The sequence below is a fragment of the Tauraco erythrolophus genome, chromosome 1 (genome assembly GCF_009769465.1).
Source record: "Tauraco erythrolophus isolate bTauEry1 chromosome 1, bTauEry1.pri, whole genome shotgun sequence".
NCBI lineage: Eukaryota > Metazoa > Chordata > Aves > Musophagiformes > Musophagidae > Tauraco > Tauraco erythrolophus.
The window spans coordinates 16,861,978-16,883,089 of NC_141465.1; the positions used below are offsets into that span (position 1 = coordinate 16,861,978).

The window sequence follows — 21,112 nt, forward strand, 5'->3', positions numbered from 1 at the left end:
CCAGGAGCGCTCAAGGCACTACCAGGACCTGGGTCCTGGGTGAGAAGAGGGGTGGCAGGTAATGGGGGTAGGGGCCCAGGAGATACAGGGAGGAGTGGGGGAAGAGGTGGAGACCAACTTCGGTTAGGAGGCCTGCATTTGGTTTTGAGGTACGTGGAAGAAAAGTGGGCAAGGTCAGAGGGCATGCGTATGCTTGGAAAGGCAAACTCGCTTATTAAAAATAATTTGGGAGCTCATGTTATACAAAACTGAGGCTGCTGTCCAGACACTCTTTTTGAGGTTTTGGGTTGGGTTTTGTTGGTTTTTTTCCTTTCGTCTATCTCATTGACAAAACTGAGGGTTCCTTCACTGAAAGTTTGCATAGTGAGTCACAGTTCAGATAAGATAAAGGCTGGAAATAATCTAATCTGTATCATCGTGATGAGCAGCAGGAGTTGCTTACCCCCTTAAACTCTCTATTGATCTCTCTCAAAAACCAAATCATCTTCACTGTCCATAGTGAAAAAAGGAAATTAGCAGGGCAATAACCACAACTGGCTTTAAAGCAAAGTTTAATCAGTTTGCAGAAGGGATTGTGAAATCTCGTTGCCTGGGGCAGTGGACCCTATGTTTGACCTGACTCAGGGGGGACAGTTTTGGGGAATCTTCTTCAGCATGTCGTTGCAGTTCCTGAAGAGCCTGCATAGTGCAGCAGAACAAGAGCTAGCACACTGCTTCTCATGCAGCCATCTTCAGTGGAGTTGCCCAGACAATCTCGATAAAAACGAATGGTGTAGCCCTGATTTGGAATATTCTTTCCAATCCTCTATCCCAGAGTCCTCTTGAATTTACTGTAAACCTAGACATGAGGATAAAAATGGCAATAAAACACCTCCGTGCATTTCCAAATTGCTGGAAAGCTCTGCCTTTTCCGCTGGCTCCAGCTGCTTTTTTCATCTTCTGGTTAGGTAATGCAAGTCTGTTTAGCTCCAAATGAGGTAGCTGTTGTTTAGGCTTAAAACTTTGGCTTAGCTGATGATGTTTGGAACTGCTGGCAGGAAAGGTCAGATCAGATTGCTATGGCATCTCACTGATGGCTGATTTCTCTGAGGGTTAAAAAATGCTGGTGCAGTTTAGTCTTCTGGAGGCTATTCTGTCTTGTTCAAATCCAGTGAAACAATTTATGTTTGTGAACCACTTAATGAATTTGCTCTTAAGCGTAAAGGAATTGTCAATCACATTATTAAAAATGTATAACATCATGGTGTAAACTCAATGAGAACAGGTGAGCATTTGTAAAGTCACTTTCACTGTTGTGGAATATCATTTATATTCTGGTCTAGCTCCTGATACATTAATTCTAAATCTCTGAGGAGAGACTGCAAGAAATAACTGGTATCTTGTAAATACGAACTTCTGTACAGAGTCTAGTTTTTCAGGCAGAAAGGCGAGTGTTTGCTGTTATATTACTGTAAGAGTTGTTGCTAGGAGCGCATCTGTGCACATTTGTTTTCCTTTCCTTCACACTGTGTACTTTTCTCTGGTGTGCATCTTTGGGACTCACCCTTTAGCAGCCCTTCCTTTTAAAGAAATTCAGATAATGTGTGCATCAACTGTTCGAAAAACACAAGGCACTAGTAATCGCTCTCTTAGGCCTAGAGGTGTGGTTGGAAAATAAAATTCATAAGCAGTGGAGAGAGAAAGGATTTTCCTACGTGGACTGGGGGTCAGAGAAAAAACAAGGAACAGATCATCTTCAGAGCACCATGTCATTGGTATTCTTCCCCAGGGCACTGGGGAGATCCCAGTGTTTCTGAAGGAACTCATGTTTTAACTCTTTGATTATCTGCTGTTCAACTTAGCTGGCCAAGGAGTTCTCAGAACCGTTTACACTGATTTGTAAATAGCTTTCGTAACACTGGGGCCATTCCAGTGGATAAAAGCAAGTGTCGTGCCAGTATTTAGATGTTCCTTTTTTTTTAAAAAAAGCACTTAATTAAAGTAAATGACTTCATATGCCAACACCTAACTCTTAGATACCTGGCCTTGGGAAACCAGCTCCAGAATCAGGGGCCTATGCTTTCCCATCAATACATGGAGTTTGTTAGATATCTCAGAATACGGTCTTTGTACCCTAGAATTATGTAGAGAGAAAAACTATCTGGAACTTTTCTGACAGTAATGTGTTTTCATTCAGTCAGGATTCATGCCTATAATCTTTCCAAGGTATATCTTACAGTTGTTTGTCGGAAAGAATGAGCAAAGTTATTATAAAAAACATGGCAGTCGACTACATCTGCTGCTACCCACTTACCTACTGGTCTGGGGCTAGAGCACTTTCCCTCAAAATGCAGTATTTGTTGTGTAAGTTAGAGGAATCAGGCCAGATCCATCAGCCCAAGAGAGGTCTGACTGACACAGCTCCACGCTCCCAGGTCTGACTGAAGAGAAGTTGAGCATGTATTCACAGCCTAACGTACCAACTCCTCCTGTGGTTTTCCCATGGGAGATGCACCTTCTGCTCCCCCATCCCAGCTCTTGAGGGAGAGCTCTCTCACTGTCTTGACAGCTAGTCCAGCTTGATCATTTAATGCTGACACACTCACATGGTCGTTATCCCCTGGCACCACTGATGTCAGGGCTTCTGAGCCCTGGTCCACCCTAGTGGACAGCTCATCTTGTCACTCACTTGGGTCTCTCCAGACACCGGCACCCAGGCACACGGTGACTGTGGTCCCAGCCCAACTTCTGGCACCCATACCCTCATGTGGTCCCATTGCTGGCCCCATGGACACATAGAAGACCTTGCGACCTGCAGTCCCATTCCAGTTGCTGGTACTTAAGTGAACTCACTCCTGTCTCTCCAGTCACTTGTCACCCAGGCACAAGAGCTCTCCAACCAATGGCTTGACTAGAGGCTGGCACTCAGATCCCCATACACACCCCCACCCCCCAAATTGGGAGTTCTTCACTCAGAATTATAATGGAATTTAGTAAGAAGATAGGAATGGGCTATGCTGAGCAGGTGCATGGCATGACAATTACATCACCTGGCAAACATTTGCACACAGCTGGCCCTTTCTATTCTCTTAGCCCTCTATTTTCTCCAACTTGTTCCTTCCCAAATTACCTAGCTCTCTTGCTTTCTTTGCCTTTGATTCCTCTCCTAAGCGTCCCATAAGAAGTCCTGTGCAATCCAGAAATGCTCTTCCCTTCCATCCTGTAATGTGTCCTATATCTGTAGGCTGCAACTGTTTTTAGACCTAAAGTTTCTGTGGTGTTGACTTGTCTTGATGGGCTTCAAGACTGCACCCTGGGGCTGAGGCTCTCCTAGGATAGCCTTGGGAGGGGCCTGGGCAGGTTTTCCCTCCCTCTGAGTTCTTAATTTGGATTCCCATCTGTGATTGTGTCCCTGTGCTCCTCTGAACTTGTGGACATGGGCCTTTGATGAGCTGATGGCTCTTTTGATGGGTGTGGCGGGAGCCAGGGCAGGGTATTATTTGTGTTACCCCCATGCTATTGTCTCTCTGCACTCCTTTATGGGTGCGTAGACAAGCTTTTATCACATAATCTCACAGTTGATGTCCTTCTCAGTCTGGTTATGGAGGTTTTAAACCAACAATTTCTCTGGAAAGTGATACAAAGTAGGAACTTTGCCTTTCCAGTGCGGTAATTATTATTGTTTCAAATGTGAATGCATAAACATTTCAGGGATCAGAACCTGCAGGCTTCCCCTTCCCTAGGTGAATGATTTAACCAGTAAGCTATAGCTGTCAGATTTCTCTTAGTCTCGCTCATTTTGACCTAATGAATCTTGGATTTCTTTCTGAACAGTGCCACAACTGCGAAAGGAGCAGAGGGTGCCTTTTGTCTCAGGTGTGTGATTAAGGATGTAACTTTGAACACCAAGGAGTCAGGAGGCCTCTTCACAAAAGGTGAGCCATATCTCCCCACCTTGTTCCCTTGCCCGCCTTTGCAGGGCTTTGCTGAGTGTAAGACCTATTGTGAATGTCCTGGATCAGGCCTCACAGGTGATATCAGCATCTTTCTTCCAGGTTTCTGGGGGAACTCAAATGAGAGCTGCTCTGCTTCTGTCTGCTCTTCAGAAAATTTAGCGTTTGTGCTGGCAGTTGCAGTGCAGCAGGTCATGGGGTTGTGGGTGCATGGGACTTGCTGGACAAGTGCTGTAACCCTGCTGATCAGCACATCCCAGAACCACTAAACCTGTTACAAGGTATGTGGCAACCAACTGCCCATGTGTGGTACAGCTGCATCCCTTCTATGCCATAAATATCAAATATCTCTAATGCTGTGGCTCCAGCGAAACCACTGCATTGTTCCAATACCTTGGACAAATACCCTAAGTCCTTAATAGCCTTAGCCTGGGTGCTTGTTAGACACCTATGTGCTCTGGACCATCTGGGCATGCAGAGAAGCAAAGTTGTAAGAGTGTAGTCAACTTTGACAGTATAAGTGTGTTTTCGGTCTCAAGCTGCTGCTGAATGAGGAGTTTTTAGATTGGAATTCTAAACGTTAGATACCAAATTTTTTCCAAAGTCTCGTTTTGGATCTGGCCCTAAGTAGGATGACCTGGGTAATTATAGACCTGTCAGACTGACAGAGATGGCTCCCAGGTGAAAGAATAGAATCACTGATACTGGAGTTTCTTCAATAATGAATTAAAGAAAAGCAATGAATTAATGCCAATCAACATGGGTTTGCAGAAAATAGATTCTGTCACATTGGTTTGTAATTGCATCAAAAAGATATTAAGTGTGGTTACTAAAGGTAATGCACTCAGACACGTGAGGCATGTGACTTGACCACACAACACTAAATCAAGGAAATATAATGATACTATCCAGTCCCCAGTTAAAACATTAGCTTAGGATGTCTCAAAATGTAATTTTAAATGAGGAATTGTAATTGCACATTTTCAGCAAGATCTTTCTTAGGTCATTTCTTGGGTGCATACTACTAAATATTTGTTGGTACCTTTGAAGGAAACATACAGTCATCACACATAATTGCAAATGATATAAAGATTGAGGGAATAGTTAATAATGTAGGTGACAGAGTGAGATATCCACCAAATAGGAGCTCCCCGTGTGATGCTATGTCAAGAGGACTAACAGCATGATCCCTGGAAGGATAAACAAAGAAATATTAAGTAGGAGTGATGATGCTGTAGTACTTCTGCTTTCACGCTTTTAGCAACTGTGCCTGGGATGCTCTCCACAGATCTGGTGTTAGCTTAAGAATACAGCAAAATACAGTCTGTTGAACTTCCAAAGAGAAAGTTAAAGGGTGCTTTGATCATAGTCTGTTGTTGCCTCCGTTCGGAAATGCGTTAAGGAGGCCCTTCCATGTAGCCTGGCAGTACTAGAAATTGAAGATAGGTGAAATTAGGGGCAGGGTGAGGTCCCTTCCAACCCAAAGTATTCTGTGATTCTTTTTCTGAGAGATATGCTGTAGTTCAGACAGGATGTAGTGTGGCAAACTGATGTGACCTGTTTCATTAAGAGAGCTGGACTGGACAATCACAAAAGTTCAGTTTGTGAACTCCAGCACCCTGAAGGTATTTGTGCTGCCCGCAGTTTCTCTACAGCCAACAACACAACAGTAGAGGATTTAAGAACTCGTTATCTCCTTGATTATCTGTAGATGTGCAAGCAGAGTGTCTCATTCCTGTGTATGTTTGTGTATAGTGACACGCAAAAGATTGTGAGCTAAGATGACTGACTTACGGTTGTGTACCTATATAATAACTTCACAAAATGTTACTGCTGATATGCGCTTAGTGTTTTACTTAAATGAAAATTTCAGCTTCCCTCTGAAAGTGTAGCAAAGGTGCACTGTGATTTTTGGTGTCTAAAAAACAATCAGGAGCATCACAGGAAGTCTATACAGAGGAGTGAATACTATAGAAATATGCTGTTCTCTTGTTTTTTTTTTCTGATGCTGAATTTATATTACAGAACTCCACGCTCATTTCCCCATTAAATACTCTAAAACATTTGTTGCCACAAACATCATGGTTAAGAACAAAAGCAGTTTATATAACCATATCACTTGCTTCTGACGTTAATGGGAAGTAAAAGCTCGTATGTATTATTGTGCTATCAAATGTAGCCACGCAGCTCAGCAAAAACAACATATACAGAGGGTGCATATATTTCAGCAATGTCTTGCTGTGAAGTGACCAACGACTGATAAGCGATTCCAGCGTAACAAAGCAAACAAGGAAAAGTTTTAGTTAGTAGCTATTCTGAAGAGGCTCACTAAACGTCATGGTTTGATGATGTGTCACCTAGTAGCTTCTGTAATGTGCTGGTCTCAGTGCTAAATCAAGAGAGCAGTGTCTAATGGCTGAATCTAGTATGACATCCCAGAAAGCTGTTGAAATCACTGTTTCTATGGAAATTTCTACAAGGGAAATCCAGGGGGCTGAATGGATATGCAAAAGTACGCATGAAGAGAAATATTTTCATGCAGTATAGCAGGTTTTCAGGGCTGTTGCTCAGATGGGTCATTCTGAGTGAGGTGCACTGGTGTAAATCATTCCAGACGCTGGTAACTTATTAAAAAGCTGACTCTGTTTATCAGCAGAGGAAATGACCACAAAAGACTCGTACTGGATGATGAAAGGAGGGAGGGAGGAATGAAGCAGTTGAAAAGAGCCAGCAGCTGCTACAGCATGAGTAAAAAGTGAGTTTGTTTGTTTCCCTATTGTTCAGCTGAATTTGTTCATCATCCCATTGCTTAGAGAACTGCTCCAAACAGAGTCATGGTGTCACTTACATCAAACAATTATGTAGCATGGTATTCTTCCGATTCGGTCTCGGGCTAAATTAGGCAGGATAGGCATGGGGAATTTGGTCATCAAGGTTGTCAAGTAACGGAGGAAGGTTGAAGTCTACCAGTATGCTGGGTTTCAGGGGACAGAGAATCCCTGCTGGGCTGTGACTTGAAGCGATCTGGCTAATCACATAGGAATTTACCCACTGTGTGAAGGTGACATTGGGCTAACTGCAGTTGTGCAGCTTTCTGTCTCCCAGAACTGGCTAAAATGAAAGACAACATCCCAACACTAACTATTAAGCCAGCTCAGATGTTGCAATACTCAGATCAAAGGTCTACAGAGGTCTGGAACATCTATTCAGGGTTCAGGCATCTATCATATGTGCATATATACAAATGACAGCACACAGTAAGTGAAAAAGAATCCCAAGTTGAGTTTGAGTATAATAAAATTTCAAAGCAGCTATAAATCCAAAGTTACATGCAAAACAACAGTGCTTCCTTGCATTGAAAATCTTTCCTTCCTTCGTTGTGAGTCAAAAGTTTAGCAAAACTGACGTATGCCAAATTTATTTGCAAAAGCTGGAGTTGATTAAAAAAAAACCCCACACTAGGAGTAGCTAACAATAGTGACGCATAAGGGATTGTACTGCTCCCAATGTTAAACATATGAGATAATATCAACATCAACATTGTCTCAGGAAACTCTGGATCAGGCTCCTAGCCAATTAAGTTACAGAAAGGCAAGGCACCAGGATTTCACTTGAGATTTTTAGGGTTATCAGGAAAAATGGTTAAGGGAGGGAGAGAAAAAATAGTTTTGTGTTCACCTTTTAGGAGTCTTAATTCAGCCCATAGAAACCTTCATGGATTATATCCTACAGCTACGTAGCAGTGGTGAGGCAGGCCCTCAGCTGACGTGAAGCAGTATAGCTCCTTCTGAGTTTTCTGCAACTACGTGTATTTCCCAAGGCTGAAGTTGTGGCCCTGAGGAGTGTTTTTACTTTGCCTTCCACCTGCGAGTATGCACAGAGGCAGCGAGTGGGGTGTCAGGTCAGTGTGCGGAAGGAGAACAGCACTTTTGGGTATGTATGTTATTTAGCATAACAGGTTCTTGGTTCTTAACAGTGGCTTTTATCTTGTACTGCAAAACAGTTGAATTCATCACGTATCAGGTCAGAGGAACATCAGGACACTGACTGGGGTGGGTGTTTTGGTTCTTTTTTAAAGCAATGTTGAATAAAAATAAACTTGTGTGTGAAAAGTATTTTTAAATAACATTGAATAACTCTGAATAGAACACTTGAAAGCAGACTGGCTGCCTAGGGATTGTCTCCTTGCTTAATTCACGTTAACTGTATTAACAGAGGGACTACAACTGTTCAAAAACAACCAAAATGTTTCAACACATCATTTATCATAGCAAACATGCTGTTTTGCTTTTTCACTCAGAAATTATCAATCTATTTTTATTCACACTTTTGAATAAAGATTATCTTGCCGGTAGAGAAGTTCGATCTGAAAGGCAAAATGATGAGGAATCTACAGGCAATCGGAAAATACCTGCTAGAATGCAAGCAGCTTGTACACTTTTGCCACAGGCATCCCTGTGCACCCTGCCTTTAGCAGCAGGACACACCTACCGCTGCTCCCTTCTGGGGCTTCTGACTTTGTGTCAGAAAATCAGATTTGTTTATGTTTTTTGGCAGATTCCAGATTAGAAGAAGTTGAAGACTACTCCCATCTCCCATGTGGATCACTGATGTCCACAGAACATAAACGCTGGTTATGAACACCAGCCAAGCCCCTGAAGGGAAAACGCCCAGAGATGAACAGCACGCAAAGGGAAGCTGGATGCTGTGAATGGTGAGTGCTGCGTTGGAAGGTGCTTTGGTGCTGAGCCATCGAAGGAAGCATGCCGCTGTTTAGCCAGCTCTGGGCCTGTGAATGATTCCACTGACTTATTTTGCCTTCTCAGAAAGTTTAGAAGTTTTAAGTAGAGTACGTACGTATACATGTGGGTCCGCTGTGGCCAGGACCGTTTAATTTCAGAGCAATATCTCTCTTTTATTTAAAAGTGATCTTCTTTAGCTGTATTTCTAGTTGGCTGTCCCCTTCCTCCCAAAAAACTTCCATCACCTTCCAATATCATGTTGGCATGAAAACTTAACATCCCACAACCCATCTGTCCATCGTTAACAGCCAGCACACCTCCTCCTCATCTAAAATTATATCTCCTCTTCATCTAAAATTACAGTAATTAGTCGCAGTGCCCGTGCTGGAAGTGGAAACCCCAGGGAAATTCAGAATTGGAGCAGTGTACGTTCATTCCCCAAGGTATACATTTGGTTAATTTGGGGAGGATAGATGATCAGAGTGGACATTTTTGAGCGCCTACTAGAGAAGTTGTAAAGCGGGACGGGGCAGCGGCAGAGGCCGCTGAGCGCCCCGCGGGGCAGCCGGGGGCTGCGCGTCGCTCCGGGCTCGGCGGCTGAAACAGTTGCAGAGAAACGTGCCAGGGTGCCCGTGGGCTCCGCAGAGCTCCGGCAACCCCCCACCGCCCCGGCGGAAACCCCCCAGCGGCACCTGGCAACCGCAAAGCCCCTTCGCCGGAGGGAGGGAAGTAGTTTCGGGAAGCCGCGTCCCCCGCCCTCCCGCGGCGGCGGCGCCCCCGGCTCGAACCGCGCTGTCCCCGCCCGCCGCCGCGCCCGGACCGCCGCGGGGGCGGCCTTGCGAGGCGGCCCCCCCCAGCCGCCGCGGGAGCCGGCAGCCGGCAGCAGGGGAGGCAGGAGCCGGGCGAAGCGCAGCCACACGGCGCGGCCGCTCGCCGCCAGCCCGGCCGGCTCTGCGGGGACGCGGCCGCCAGAGCGGGCTGCGGGCGCGCCGGGCGGGGCCGCCCCCGGGCCTCTCCCGCCGCCCCGCGGCATGGTCGCGCCCGCCCCGCGGCGCCCCCGCCCCGCGCTTGCCGCCCACCCGCGCCGCCCGGGCCAGCGGGAAGATGGATGGGCACGTCCTGGGATGGATCGTTCTTCTGTGGCTCGCAGGTAGGGCCGCGGGCGGGGGCAGGGCGTCCCAGCGGCCCCGACGTGCCTGTGCCTGCCCGTGCCGTGCCCGGCGGGCTCTACGTCTTTTTTTAGGGCGAAGACGGGAGGTTTGGGGAAAAGCCCCGGCAGACTGCGGGAGGGCAGCTGCGGAGAGAGCCAGCGTGGGACGGGGGGCTTTTGGGCGGCGTCCCGCGGCGCAGTTAGCGGAGACTTCGCGGAGAGGGCTGGTCCCGCTGGGGAAGGGGGGAGGCAGCCGGCGCCTCCTGCCTGCCCGGGCCCGGACGGGAGGCTGTGGGGACAGGTCCGAGGGGCTCCGGGCGCTTCTGTCCGCGGAGTGCGGGGGACGCTTGGGCCACTGTTTATCACGGCGCGCGAGGAAGAGGAGCGCGCTTGTGGCGGGGAGGGTGGGAGCCGGCCCGGGGAGGCAGCAGGAGCGCGGGGAGGACCGGAGCGTCCTTGGCCGCGGTGCAGGGGGGATGGCGACAACCCTACGCCGGCCCGGGAACAATTGCAGGAACTTCTCCTTTCCCGGTGTCCTGGCCGCACACGCCGTCTAACATAGGTGTGAGAGGAGGGGGCTGCCCTGCCTTGGCTTCCAGGGGAGCAGGATCCGGCCTTCCCGGTGATGGTGCAGCTGTGCCCCGGCCTTTGTGAGCGCAGGACAGGACTGCCTGCCCCAGCGCAGCTCGCCAACCACCTCTTGTCCGGCCGGCTCCCAAAGAGGTCGGGCAAGCCCTCCCTAAGCGAGGGGGAGGGGAGCCGGAGAGGAGAGCGCAGAGGGCTCTACAATGGGGAGAGGGCAGGGGGAACAAGCTGAAAAGGGGCTGGGTCTGAGCGCTGGACCGCGAGGAAAGGAGAGGCTAGGGATTACAGCGGAATGAGAGCGGGAGGGCAGCCAGGAATCAGGGAGAAGGAAGGAGCCCTGTCAGGTCAGCGGCAGGATCTGCCTCCTCTGAGCCGGTGCAGCAGCCAGGCACAGGCAGGAGCAGGAGGCAAAGCTGCAGCAGGCTGACTTAGCCAGGCAGGCTGGTTACAGGCTGAAAGAAGAAACAGGCACGCTTGGATTAAGTGGCATGTGTTTCCCACCACCACCAATGTATCCCAGAAAAAAGACCTCGGGCTCTTCCCTCTTCCTATTCAGATTTAGGATTCACAAGCAGTAAATTCGGTTTTTAGTCATAACACCTCTCTCCCACCACCCACCCACCCCTTTCCTTGCTTTTTCACTCTGAGTCATCTTCGACACCGGTGCCTGCCTACTGCTCTCTTCCAGGGTTTCACGGCCTCATCTGGGGCTTCGGCAGCTTCCAGCTCATCCTGCCTCCTTGCCTTTTTCTCTGCCTCTCTCCCTGCCGTTGGCTGCTTCCAAAGATATCCCGCTTCACTGAGTTGGTCTGGAGTGCCAGCGCACCCACAGCTACCACTCCTTTCCGACTAGCCATAATAGTATGCTGATAAATAGCATCCAGGGACTGGTAAAGGAGTACAGGGTGTAGATAAACATGACGTTACATTCCTCCCTCTTTTTAAAGAGCTTTGTTATCTGGACATGTCTGGCTAGATCAGGACTTTTCCATCAAGCTAAAAGGCTGGGCTGTTGACACCTTTCTCCCTCCATTAAAGGCAGTTCATGATTACTGGCAGCGACCACCGTTTGGAGCATGCAAGGTCTATGCAGAGAGAGGTACCGCTGCAGTAGAAGACCTTCCAGTCTCCTCTAGTCCTGGGCTTCTGAGACAGGATTGCAGGATACTTATGCTGTCGGCCGCCGGCAGGCAAAGGCTTCCGGCAGGCAACAGGTTAGCTGTAGCCGTACGCTGAGAGATGGAGGCAGCCCATGTCAGCTCGCTCCCCTCCAGCATCCCGGCAGCTGCCGCCCAACGATAGAGCAGACACTGCTGTCGTTTTTCATGGCTGAGAGAAAGCAAATAAGCAAAGGTGTGTGTGAGTGAGCATGTATGTGTGTGCACAGAAAAGGGAGAGAGGCTAGCAAACATGGATTCAAGGTTTTCCTCTCCCCGGTGGCTGTGCAAAGGAATGAAAGGTCTGCTTCAAGGTAAGGAGCCGTAATCCAGCTGGAGTGGTACGCTCCGCTCTGGGAAAGAGAAGTGGGGGTTGGGAGGTGGAGGGGCCAGGGTAAGAGACAAAGTGCAAGATGGGGAGGAAGCAGGGAGACAAAAGGGAGCAAGAAAGAGAGAGAGGCTCTCACCCCCTTCTCTCCCCTCCTCCCTCCTCGAGGTGGGCTGAGAAATTTCTAATCAGCACTTGCAGTTCCTTTCCTCCCAGCAATAATTCCTCTCTGTCCTTTGTTTGTCTTTAATTTTTGGCTTTTGCATTTATCTTTTGTTTGGTTTTGTGCATTGTGACTTCTTACTGCAGTTTAAAAAAATCCTGCATGAGGTACAATGTATTTGCTTTGCCAACTCTTCCTCCTGCCCTGCTCTCCCACGTGCTTAAAGCTAGTGTTTTAATAACAACAGCAAAAGGATGACGAGCAGGGCATCCTTTATTCCTTCCTGTGAAGTGACACAGGTTAGGATATGCGTGGGACTGTGTTCTCGTTCTAGAAAAAGAAGGTACAATTTGTCAAGTATCCTTAAGCCCCTGTGTAAAGCTGGTTCTTGTAAATTACCAAATGCAGCTTGATTCTGGAATGAATCCTCCCCTCTTGTTTACCATTATTCTCATTAATGCTGCAATTCCTAATGCATTTAGAACTAGAGAGAAGTATTGCACTGGAGTCTGAACTCCAGTTTTACCTATAGAACAAGCAGAGCAAATCTTTTTCTGCCTCACGACTCAGGCTAAGCTTGGAAAGAGTACAGTTAGAAGACTGTCCGCATTAGAATGTGATCTCTCTCTGTTAAGTAATTTTTAACCAATAATTTAGCACGCGGTACCTGTTCATTCTCCCTATGCAGAAGAGCCGGTGCAATGCAATGGTATAGTACAAAGGAGGGTAGATTTACTACCTCTACTTTCCCAGCCACAGTTTAGGAGAGCAGACAGAGGGGGCATGCTGGAGCTTTGATGTTTCCTGGCCAACTGAGGCAGGGAAATGGATGGACTGTTTTACCTACCTTGATTTAAAGTGTTCATCTGACTTCTCTTGACTGGTTACACGCAGCATAAGCGTAGTGTAACTGGGAAGATTCTCACATTTTTTTTACTTTTTATTCCTGTGAGATCACCTTGAGTGGGTCTGGCACCAGTGGAAATCCCAATGCCATCCCAAGACAGATGTTATGGCTTGATGTTATAAGGCTTGGAGAGACTCTTTCCATTTCTTTTCCTTCATTCTCAGGCTTCTGGTGGTGACCAGTTGCTGAGCAATAGTTCTGGGAATGATTTCTGGGATACTGAACCAAGACTGTAAACCAGGAGCCATCTGACCGTTGTAACAGCTTTCAGGCAGTAATAAGACAGGATGGGTTTGATCTGATGGCCAAAGTTGAGATAATTCACCTGAAAACATCCAGGGTAACTGAATGTGTGAAAGGGGCAGGTTGTAAGGGAATGTAATGAGCGCAGGGAAGCTGGTGAAGAGAGACTGATACCTAGAAGAGCCCATGAAATGTCCTGAGCTCTTGTGAAAGCCCTTACGCAGTCTTTGCCATTTCAAGGCTGTGTACTTCCCTGGAGAAGTCGGGAGCGTGGGACGCCTGGGAGTCAGCATCACAGAGAATGGAGAAGAGCAAGGAATAGTCCGATGTCTGCTGCAGTCCGTTTGCAGGGTCTGGGCTGTTTCCTACCTGGAGTGCTTTTGTATTGAGGTTCTGTGCTGTGAATGCTGGGTGTGCAAGGCCGTGCTTTTCTCCATCTGCTTTGGTTTTTCCCCGTTCCAGGTTAAGCAGTTAGGGAGCTGAAATTCTGTTTTGCTATGGAGCTGTAGAGAGCAGTACCATGTTTTCACCTCAGGTGCAGCTGACCTATTTAGGCATTGGTTTCTTGCTGGCTAAAAAAGTTGATAATTAGTGGCCACAGAGCAAAGAGCACAAGTCTGATAGGAACCAGACCAAGACATCCAATTCATTTCTCATAAGCCACTCAACGCAATCTGATGGTGATGGCTTTTGCTGATAAATTGCAGGGATTGGATTTAGTCCAGCATGAGTAGACAAGAATCTGTGCAACACAGTCTTAGCAGTCCTGCTGGCTCTCCATTCACCTGTTTACACATCTGTTTATCCTGACTTTTCAGTCTCGAAGCTCAGATCTTCCACTTGCTGGTTCAGGCTTGATCCACGTTTAAAAGTGTGGATGGTGTGCCAGGATTCAGCAGTGGGGGAAAGAACACTTCTAGTTGATGCATAGTAGCCAAGGCACAAAAAAAGAAAGATGTAGCATCCTTTTGCCCAACAGTTTATTTTGTTTAGGGAAATGATATAAACTACCCTGCGAACACTGTCTCTTAGCAATGAATGTATGCTTTTCTGCCAAAGCCCTTAGGTGTAGTCTAGGAGTAGTTTTCCTGAGGTGCCTGGTTCAGAGCCCAAGGACTTCCGTTCTCCTGTGTACTCAACTGCCGCTCCTGTCAATAAAGGTGCATAGAATCAGAGGATGTAATTTTTGTGGTTTCATAGCATCAGCTGTACTGCCTCAGGAACGCAGTAGCGTGAGCCAAATAATTGCAAAGAAGGAGGTGTGATGCATGCACAGATAGGGAGATCCTTGCTGACCTGAAGGATAATGCGTGCTGCCTTCTCTTGGACACAAATCTTATCTTACGTGCTAAAAGGATGCAGTCTGAGACCCATTACAATGAACTACGCTATTTGGCCTTGCCTTTTTTTACAGAGATTAGTGCTTCAGGTCAACTTTATTCTGACTAGATGATCTTTAAGGTCCCTTCCAACCCAAACCATTCTATGATTCTATTCATAAAGGCTAACTTCAGGCTGTGTAGTGAAACTTAATCTTCCTGGGATTCATCTGGCCTAGGGGAGACATAGGCTTCTCTAGAGGGCGACTGAAAAGCAGAGCCTAAGTTATCACCTCTCACTTGCCTTCTCTCTTTTACTCATCGAAGGTGATTATGAAGATCAGACTCAGAAGGCTCAAATGCGCCCTTACAAATATCCCCTCTATAATCGCTTCCTGGAATTTTCTTTAATCACCACTAAAATGTATTAGTGATAGCTTGTGTGTAATGTCGATTGTGTAGTTTGAATGCATAATCTGAGGATAGTTTAGGAAACGAATCAGAGAAAGGAAACAAAACCCATGCAATTACATTTCTGAAGTGTGATTATTTCTAAGCTCCTTCTCTGGGAGCGCATACATACACATGCACAGACATGCAAAACCCTGGATTCTTTTTGTTTTCTGAGAGTAAGGATATCTGTTTTTTAAGATGCACTTGATTAATACTTGCAGTCCTTCTGGGGATTTAGGAGAGCGAAAAAGAAGGAAAGCAAAATTGTCATGTAGTCATGACACTCCCACGAGCTGGATTTTTCTTGTGAAAGTTCAAACATTGTGAAATTCACAATGAACAGGTTGCTTCTCTGGAGCGCAGGAATTACAATTCCATGAGGATTTTGAAATAAGGGCTAATCTTGCTCTGTCTGCATTAGTCAAAACATAGCTGAGCACAATTCAGTTTCTTTTTAGTCCTACTTGTATTAAACTAGACAAAGAGCTACCACGGTGCTGTTGCTAAGCTTGTCATCCTTTTTCATATCTTTCACTCTTTTTGCTCTGCTGTATAAACAGCCCAGAGTTCTGTCCTCTGATACTTTTGAAGCTTTTCTTATCTTGGCTTGTCTCTTGACAGTTTTTGAGGTCAGCAGTTTCTTCTTGAGGTTGAGGAAGTCCTAAGCAGGCCTCTGTAATTCATGTGCGTGGACATAACTGATAGGTGTGAAGCCACCGTCTTCTCTTCAGGCATTCGAGCATCCTGTTGGCCTTTTTGATGGGCGCTGTTACAGCAATGACGTATTACATGCATTGATTCCGATATATTTTTTTTGGCAGAGGAAATAACAGGTATATAATTTCTCGGTTCAGCCATATATAATTATATATAATTTGGCTTAAATAGGTCTAGAGTTTCCAGTGCTCCAGTCTCTCGATTTGAGGCACTATGTTGCTCTTACATGCTATTTCTGGAAAGAATCCGAAAATAATACTTCAAAAGTTAATAAAGAGCTTGGGATAGGATGTAGAAGATGCCAGATAATTTACTGCACATCTCCCAAATGCTTTTGGGTAGAAAAAGAATTCCTGTGTTTTCCCCAAAGCTGCCTTTCTTTCCTTTTCTTGATACAGATGTTCACATGGGGGTTGGGTGGGGAAAGTTAGTCAGATGAGAATTTGCTAAAGCTCAGCTAATCATTTATTAAAGCAGTCCCTGGCTTGCCAAACTCATTAATCTCATTAACAGGGAAGGAGGGCTATGGTGCGTGGTTAGCTGAAAGCACTGTGTTTACTAGGCAGTGTACTTCGTTCACAAGGGAAAGATTTGAATATTCACTGTGTCACTGTTTTATTCCTGAAGCTGAAGTAATGTGGTGAGTCACTTGACCAGCCTGTGTCACATGCTGGCTTTGGCCACAGACTACATGGGGTCAGGAACAGAGTTGTCACATACAAGTCTGACCTGGACCCATTCATTTTTCAAGGTGCTCGTCATGTCTCTTGCACTCAGATGCAACGTGGGAAGCTTAGGTCTCTGGAGAGGAGAGAATAAGACAACGTCACCACTTGGATCACCTTAAGAAGCAAGTGGTGATGTTCTCTTGGTGCCGCAGGGCCCCTCTTGTCCTAGGAACAGGAGGCCTGGCAGAAACATCCCAGCTGCCACTTTCAGAGTTACTTCTCTGCCTATGCCTCGGGAAGGTGGAGGAGCTGCCTCATGGCCTGCTTCTCCTGTAGCAGGAGATCTCAGGTGTCTCAGACTAGGTCAAAATAATCTCAAAGGGCTGGAACCAGGTTAATCATAGAATCACAGAATGGTTTTGAGTTGGAAGGGACCTCAAAGATCATCTAGTTCCAACCCCTCTGCCATGGGGGTTGGAATCTCAGCTGTGTTTCGTGGTACTCTGGAGAACACCCACACTTCAGTGTTTGGATTTGGGTCCAGGCACTTCTGGCAAAACCAATGACATCTGCTATGCAACTGCCACCTGGCACAAGTGCGATATGCGTAATGTCCTGCATTCGTTATGTGTGTAATATAGCATTCCTGTGCAAAAGCCATAGCACAGCACTCTTGTGTGCTGCAAACCTTCACATGGCAGTCCCCAGGGTAAGCTCCTGCCTAGATCAGTAACTATTTGTTAGCTAATATCAGTGACTATCTTGCCTGTCTGAAATATGCTTTCCCCTAGGTTCTGTCCATATTGTGGTTTTATCCCCTGACTGGTATTTATAGACTTGATTTATAAACTAGATTTATAGTTTTAACATTGATAACTTGTTGAAATGAATAGTCAATGTAAGTCTAGCCTCTTCACTTTCCTTTGGTTCTGACTGCTGAGCATGAGATCTCTGCTTGCTTTTGCTTTTCAGGTCTGCAGCTGTCTCTAACTTGACCTCGTCCCTTCATGCCTGCTGTTGTCATACTATTGCTGCATTTATTGCTCTCTGTCTGCTTTAAGCTCCAGTGCTTTAGTCTGTGCCTTTTTTTCCCCCATCCAAAAGATATCTCCTGTCATTTCACTTTCTTTTGCCAGCCTCCATCTCCTTTTCATCTCTAGTTTCTCGAGGGGGTGGTTTATTTTTGCTGGCTCCATTTCCTCTCCCCTCTGCATCATTTCTTAATCTCCTGCAACCTAGTAGTATAGTGGAGGGTGGCCCTGCCCATGGCAGGGGGGTTGGAACTAGATGATCTTTGAGGTCCCTTCCAACTCAAACCATTCTGTGATTCTATGATTAACCTGGTTCCAGCCCTTTGAGATTATTTTGACCTAGTCTGAGACACCTTCTTCAGCTTCTTCCTTGTTCTGTGATTGTCATCCTGCTTATCCTTCTGCTTCCTACACTTACCCTGGTACTTAGTCTCTGTTTAATTCTTTCTTGGCATCTGCCCTTCTTTCTTAACTGCCTCCCACCATCAGGAAGCCTTTCTTTGTCCTCAGTCTTTTGTCTCCCCTAAGTCCATCAGTCTCTGCTGATGTTATGTAAATAACCTCTTCTGCTTTACTCTCTTGAATGTTTCCTTGTGTCTTGTCCTCTTTTTCACTGTGCACTGCTCTGGGCCTTGGGGTGTATGGTAACTGGGTGCAGGGAGCTGCTGTCATCGACATTTCCTGCACTGAAACCGGCTTCCCTTTTCCCATACGAACCGCCACAGTCAGGCCCTGCAGTCCCTCAGCTGCAGAGTGTCCCTGGTTACAAAAATCCTCTTTCGTAGATAACCCTCACCTTGCTTCTGGGCTGTTTCTGTACCTCCATAGGCTGGCACAGCCCCGCTTGCGAAAGTGTCAGCGTGTGTTTCCAGAGTTGTGCAAGTGCTCTCAGTCATTGCTGCCTGCAGTGCAAGAAGGAGGGAAGCATTGAAGGGCATGTGTGGGAGGTTTTGGCCATTCCCCTGCAAGTAGATGGAGTACCTCACTCTCCCGAGGGCACTCTGCCGGCATTGCTCACCGACTCCCAGCTTCTCCCTAAGCTATGCAAGGATGTGGCAGCAGTCCCATGCGTCTTCTCTGAGTCCTTAATGCATTGACTCCAGGCTGCAGCTCTCTTGTCAGCTGCTAGATAAACATTACTTATTGAGATCCATCTCCTCCCTGGGAATGTGAAAAACTTGAGTGTTGGGGCCATTTTTCTCTGCACCTCCCACATGGAGCAATTTCAGTGCTACATGCCAGCCCTGGCAGGAGCTGTGCAATTTGGATCTGCTCCTTCATGCGTCTCTAGAGTTTGGCAGAGCAAGCAGCACTAACTGGGCACAAGTGCACAACGGACTGGGCCAGGCACTATGTGCTGCCTGACTTTGAAAGAGGAGGTGTGATGCCACCGAAATTGGGAGGGAGGTGATTTATGCTACATTGGGATTGTTATGAACTCAGGATCTGGCCTCTTGGCTGACCTGCTTTAGAAGTGGAGTGTGGACATCCCTAAAATATCTCTTCCTTATCTGTGAACCTGCCACAGAAGCCGTGAATTGTCACGCCACTGTGTTAGGATCTCTACAGAGAGTAAGGATACTACATTTGAGCCTTCAGCCCCATCATGCTGTATTTTTCCTTGTGGCTGTAGGCTATGAAAAAAGCAAACTCACTTCTGCTGCCAATATCTCTGTTTACATACATAGAGGAGTATTGCACCCTGGCACCTGAAACAGATGGACGTTTTAATTTTATGTACTTGAGGAGAATGATGCTATGATAAAATGCAGTAGCTCCCTCTTAAGCAATGCCAAGGCATATGACACTCATGTTTTTGTCTTTTAGCTGAGGTGGAAGGGTTGCAGGTCACTGTGCCTGAGAAGAAGAAGGTGGCCATGTTGTTTCAGCCTGCTCTTCTTCGCTGCCATTTCTCTACTTCTTCCACCCAACCAGCTGTGGTACAGTGGAGGTTTAAATCTTACTGCCAGGACCGGATGGGAGAAGCTTTGGGTATGGCGACTTCTGGTTCACAAACGATGAGCAAGAGGAACCTGGACTGGGATCCCTACCTGGACTGCGTGGACAGCAGGAGGACAGTCCGTGTCGTGGCCTCCAAACAAGGATCTGCCGTCACTATAGGAGACTTCTACAAGGAAAGAGATGTCAGCATTGTCCACGGTAACTCTCCTACCCCACTGATGCCTGGTGGGGGTTGGAATGGACCCTTCGCAATTTGGGATACTGGAGGCTGGCAGTACTTGTTCGGTTAACTCTCTTAGAAAAGGCTGCTGCGAGGGACCTGTTGTATGTCCCATGTTTAGGATTCAACAAACCAACCCTAGACCCAAAGGCCAGTTCCTTTGGTGCTTCCCTTCATCTGACTCCATGTAGATGTCCAACCCTGATATGGTATTCTTTTCCCTTTGATGAAGTGGAAGGTTTCTATTCCTGGCTTCTGCATATTGCTCTGTATATAGATTTTCCTTAACAAAGGGATGCCAGCAAGAGAGGTATGAATTCAGTCTCTGTGGGCTAGGTTTTGCTTCCTTGCAAACTCCACTGATTTTTTCCCAGTTCCAAAATACCAGAATTATCCTATACCTCATGTATAACTCTGGACTTCACCCGCTTACTCTGTCATGAACTTAAACCCACACAGCCTTGGGCAATGTGAAAGGAAGGGATTTCCATGGGGTGAAGTCATGTTGGGTGGAGATGGGGAGTCACAGGGTCCTTTAATATTTGGTCTGGAAGGCTGTGTGAGAAACCGTGTCCCTCAAAAGTACAAGGCTTCTGCTTGACTCAGGAGACCACCTAGCCAGAATTGGAGGCTCCTTGATGTGGAGAGCATATGATCAGCTTCAGCAAGGGGGAGTGTTTTCCTTTGTCTCTGTGTAAGCTCTTTGGCGGATGGCTGAAGTGCTGTAGAGGAGACGCTGTCTAATCCGTCCTTGCATGGCACGAATATTGTCGGGACCCCAGGCCTTAGGTGATAGGAAGGACAGAGTGTGACATTAGTTACGCCTTCTGCTCTCGGGACTTGCAGAGTGAGCTGCCTCTGTGGCATCACCTGTCTTCCCGCTTACAGCCACAGAGTCCTGAGCCTGTTAATTTTTTCCTGAATATTATGATATTATAGATAAGGCTAACCCCCCTTCTTAGTAAGGAAAGGAAAGGAAATAGATTTGGGACACGGAGTCAGACCCGCTGCTTTCATCACTTCACTCTTCCTATAGATGTTGGGGGTAAAGCCTGACTTTTCTTTTTGCCTTTCAGACGCAGACCTTCAGATTGGGAAGTTGATGTGGGGAGACAGTGGCCTCTATTACTGCCTTATTATCACACCGGATGATGTGGAGGGCAAGAATGAAGAAGCAGTGGAGCTGCTTGTGCTTGGTAAGCCCTCTTGCCAGATTGCTTTTTCAGCAGATAGCTAATGTATCTTTCCTTCTGCTCTCTCGCTCTCTCTACATACCTGTGCACCGTATTACTATGGGTGTAAGATCTGTGTAAAGCAGTCCCGGCAGTACCTTCACCATGGCCTTGCACCTTGTGCAGTCACTCACACCTAGGCAAAGTGGGTGGCAAATGCTACCAAACCAGAATAGTAATGTTTGCACCCACACTGCTCACACATTACACAGGCGTAAATGACTACAGAAAATGCAGGGCTATGGAAAGTCAGAACCCTTGTTTTTAAGGCATAAAACAATAAACTTGCAGCAAAGTGAACAC

The 21,112-nt window shown here is 46.9% G+C and overlaps 1 protein-coding gene across 1 annotated transcript in view; it reads left to right on the top strand.

Moving 5' to 3' along the window:
- Positions 1-9,778: 9,778 nt before the first annotated feature.
- Positions 9,779-21,112, top strand: part of ILDR2 (immunoglobulin like domain containing receptor 2) — a 35,615-nt gene continuing 24,281 nt past the window's right edge. The window contains exons 1-3 of the mRNA XM_086630879.1: positions 9,779-9,824; positions 19,223-19,555; positions 20,654-20,773. Coding sequence (XP_086487005.1) covers positions 9,779-9,824; positions 19,223-19,555; positions 20,654-20,773 — 499 coding nt within the window. The remainder of the gene's footprint in view (positions 9,825-19,222; positions 19,556-20,653; positions 20,774-21,112) is intronic.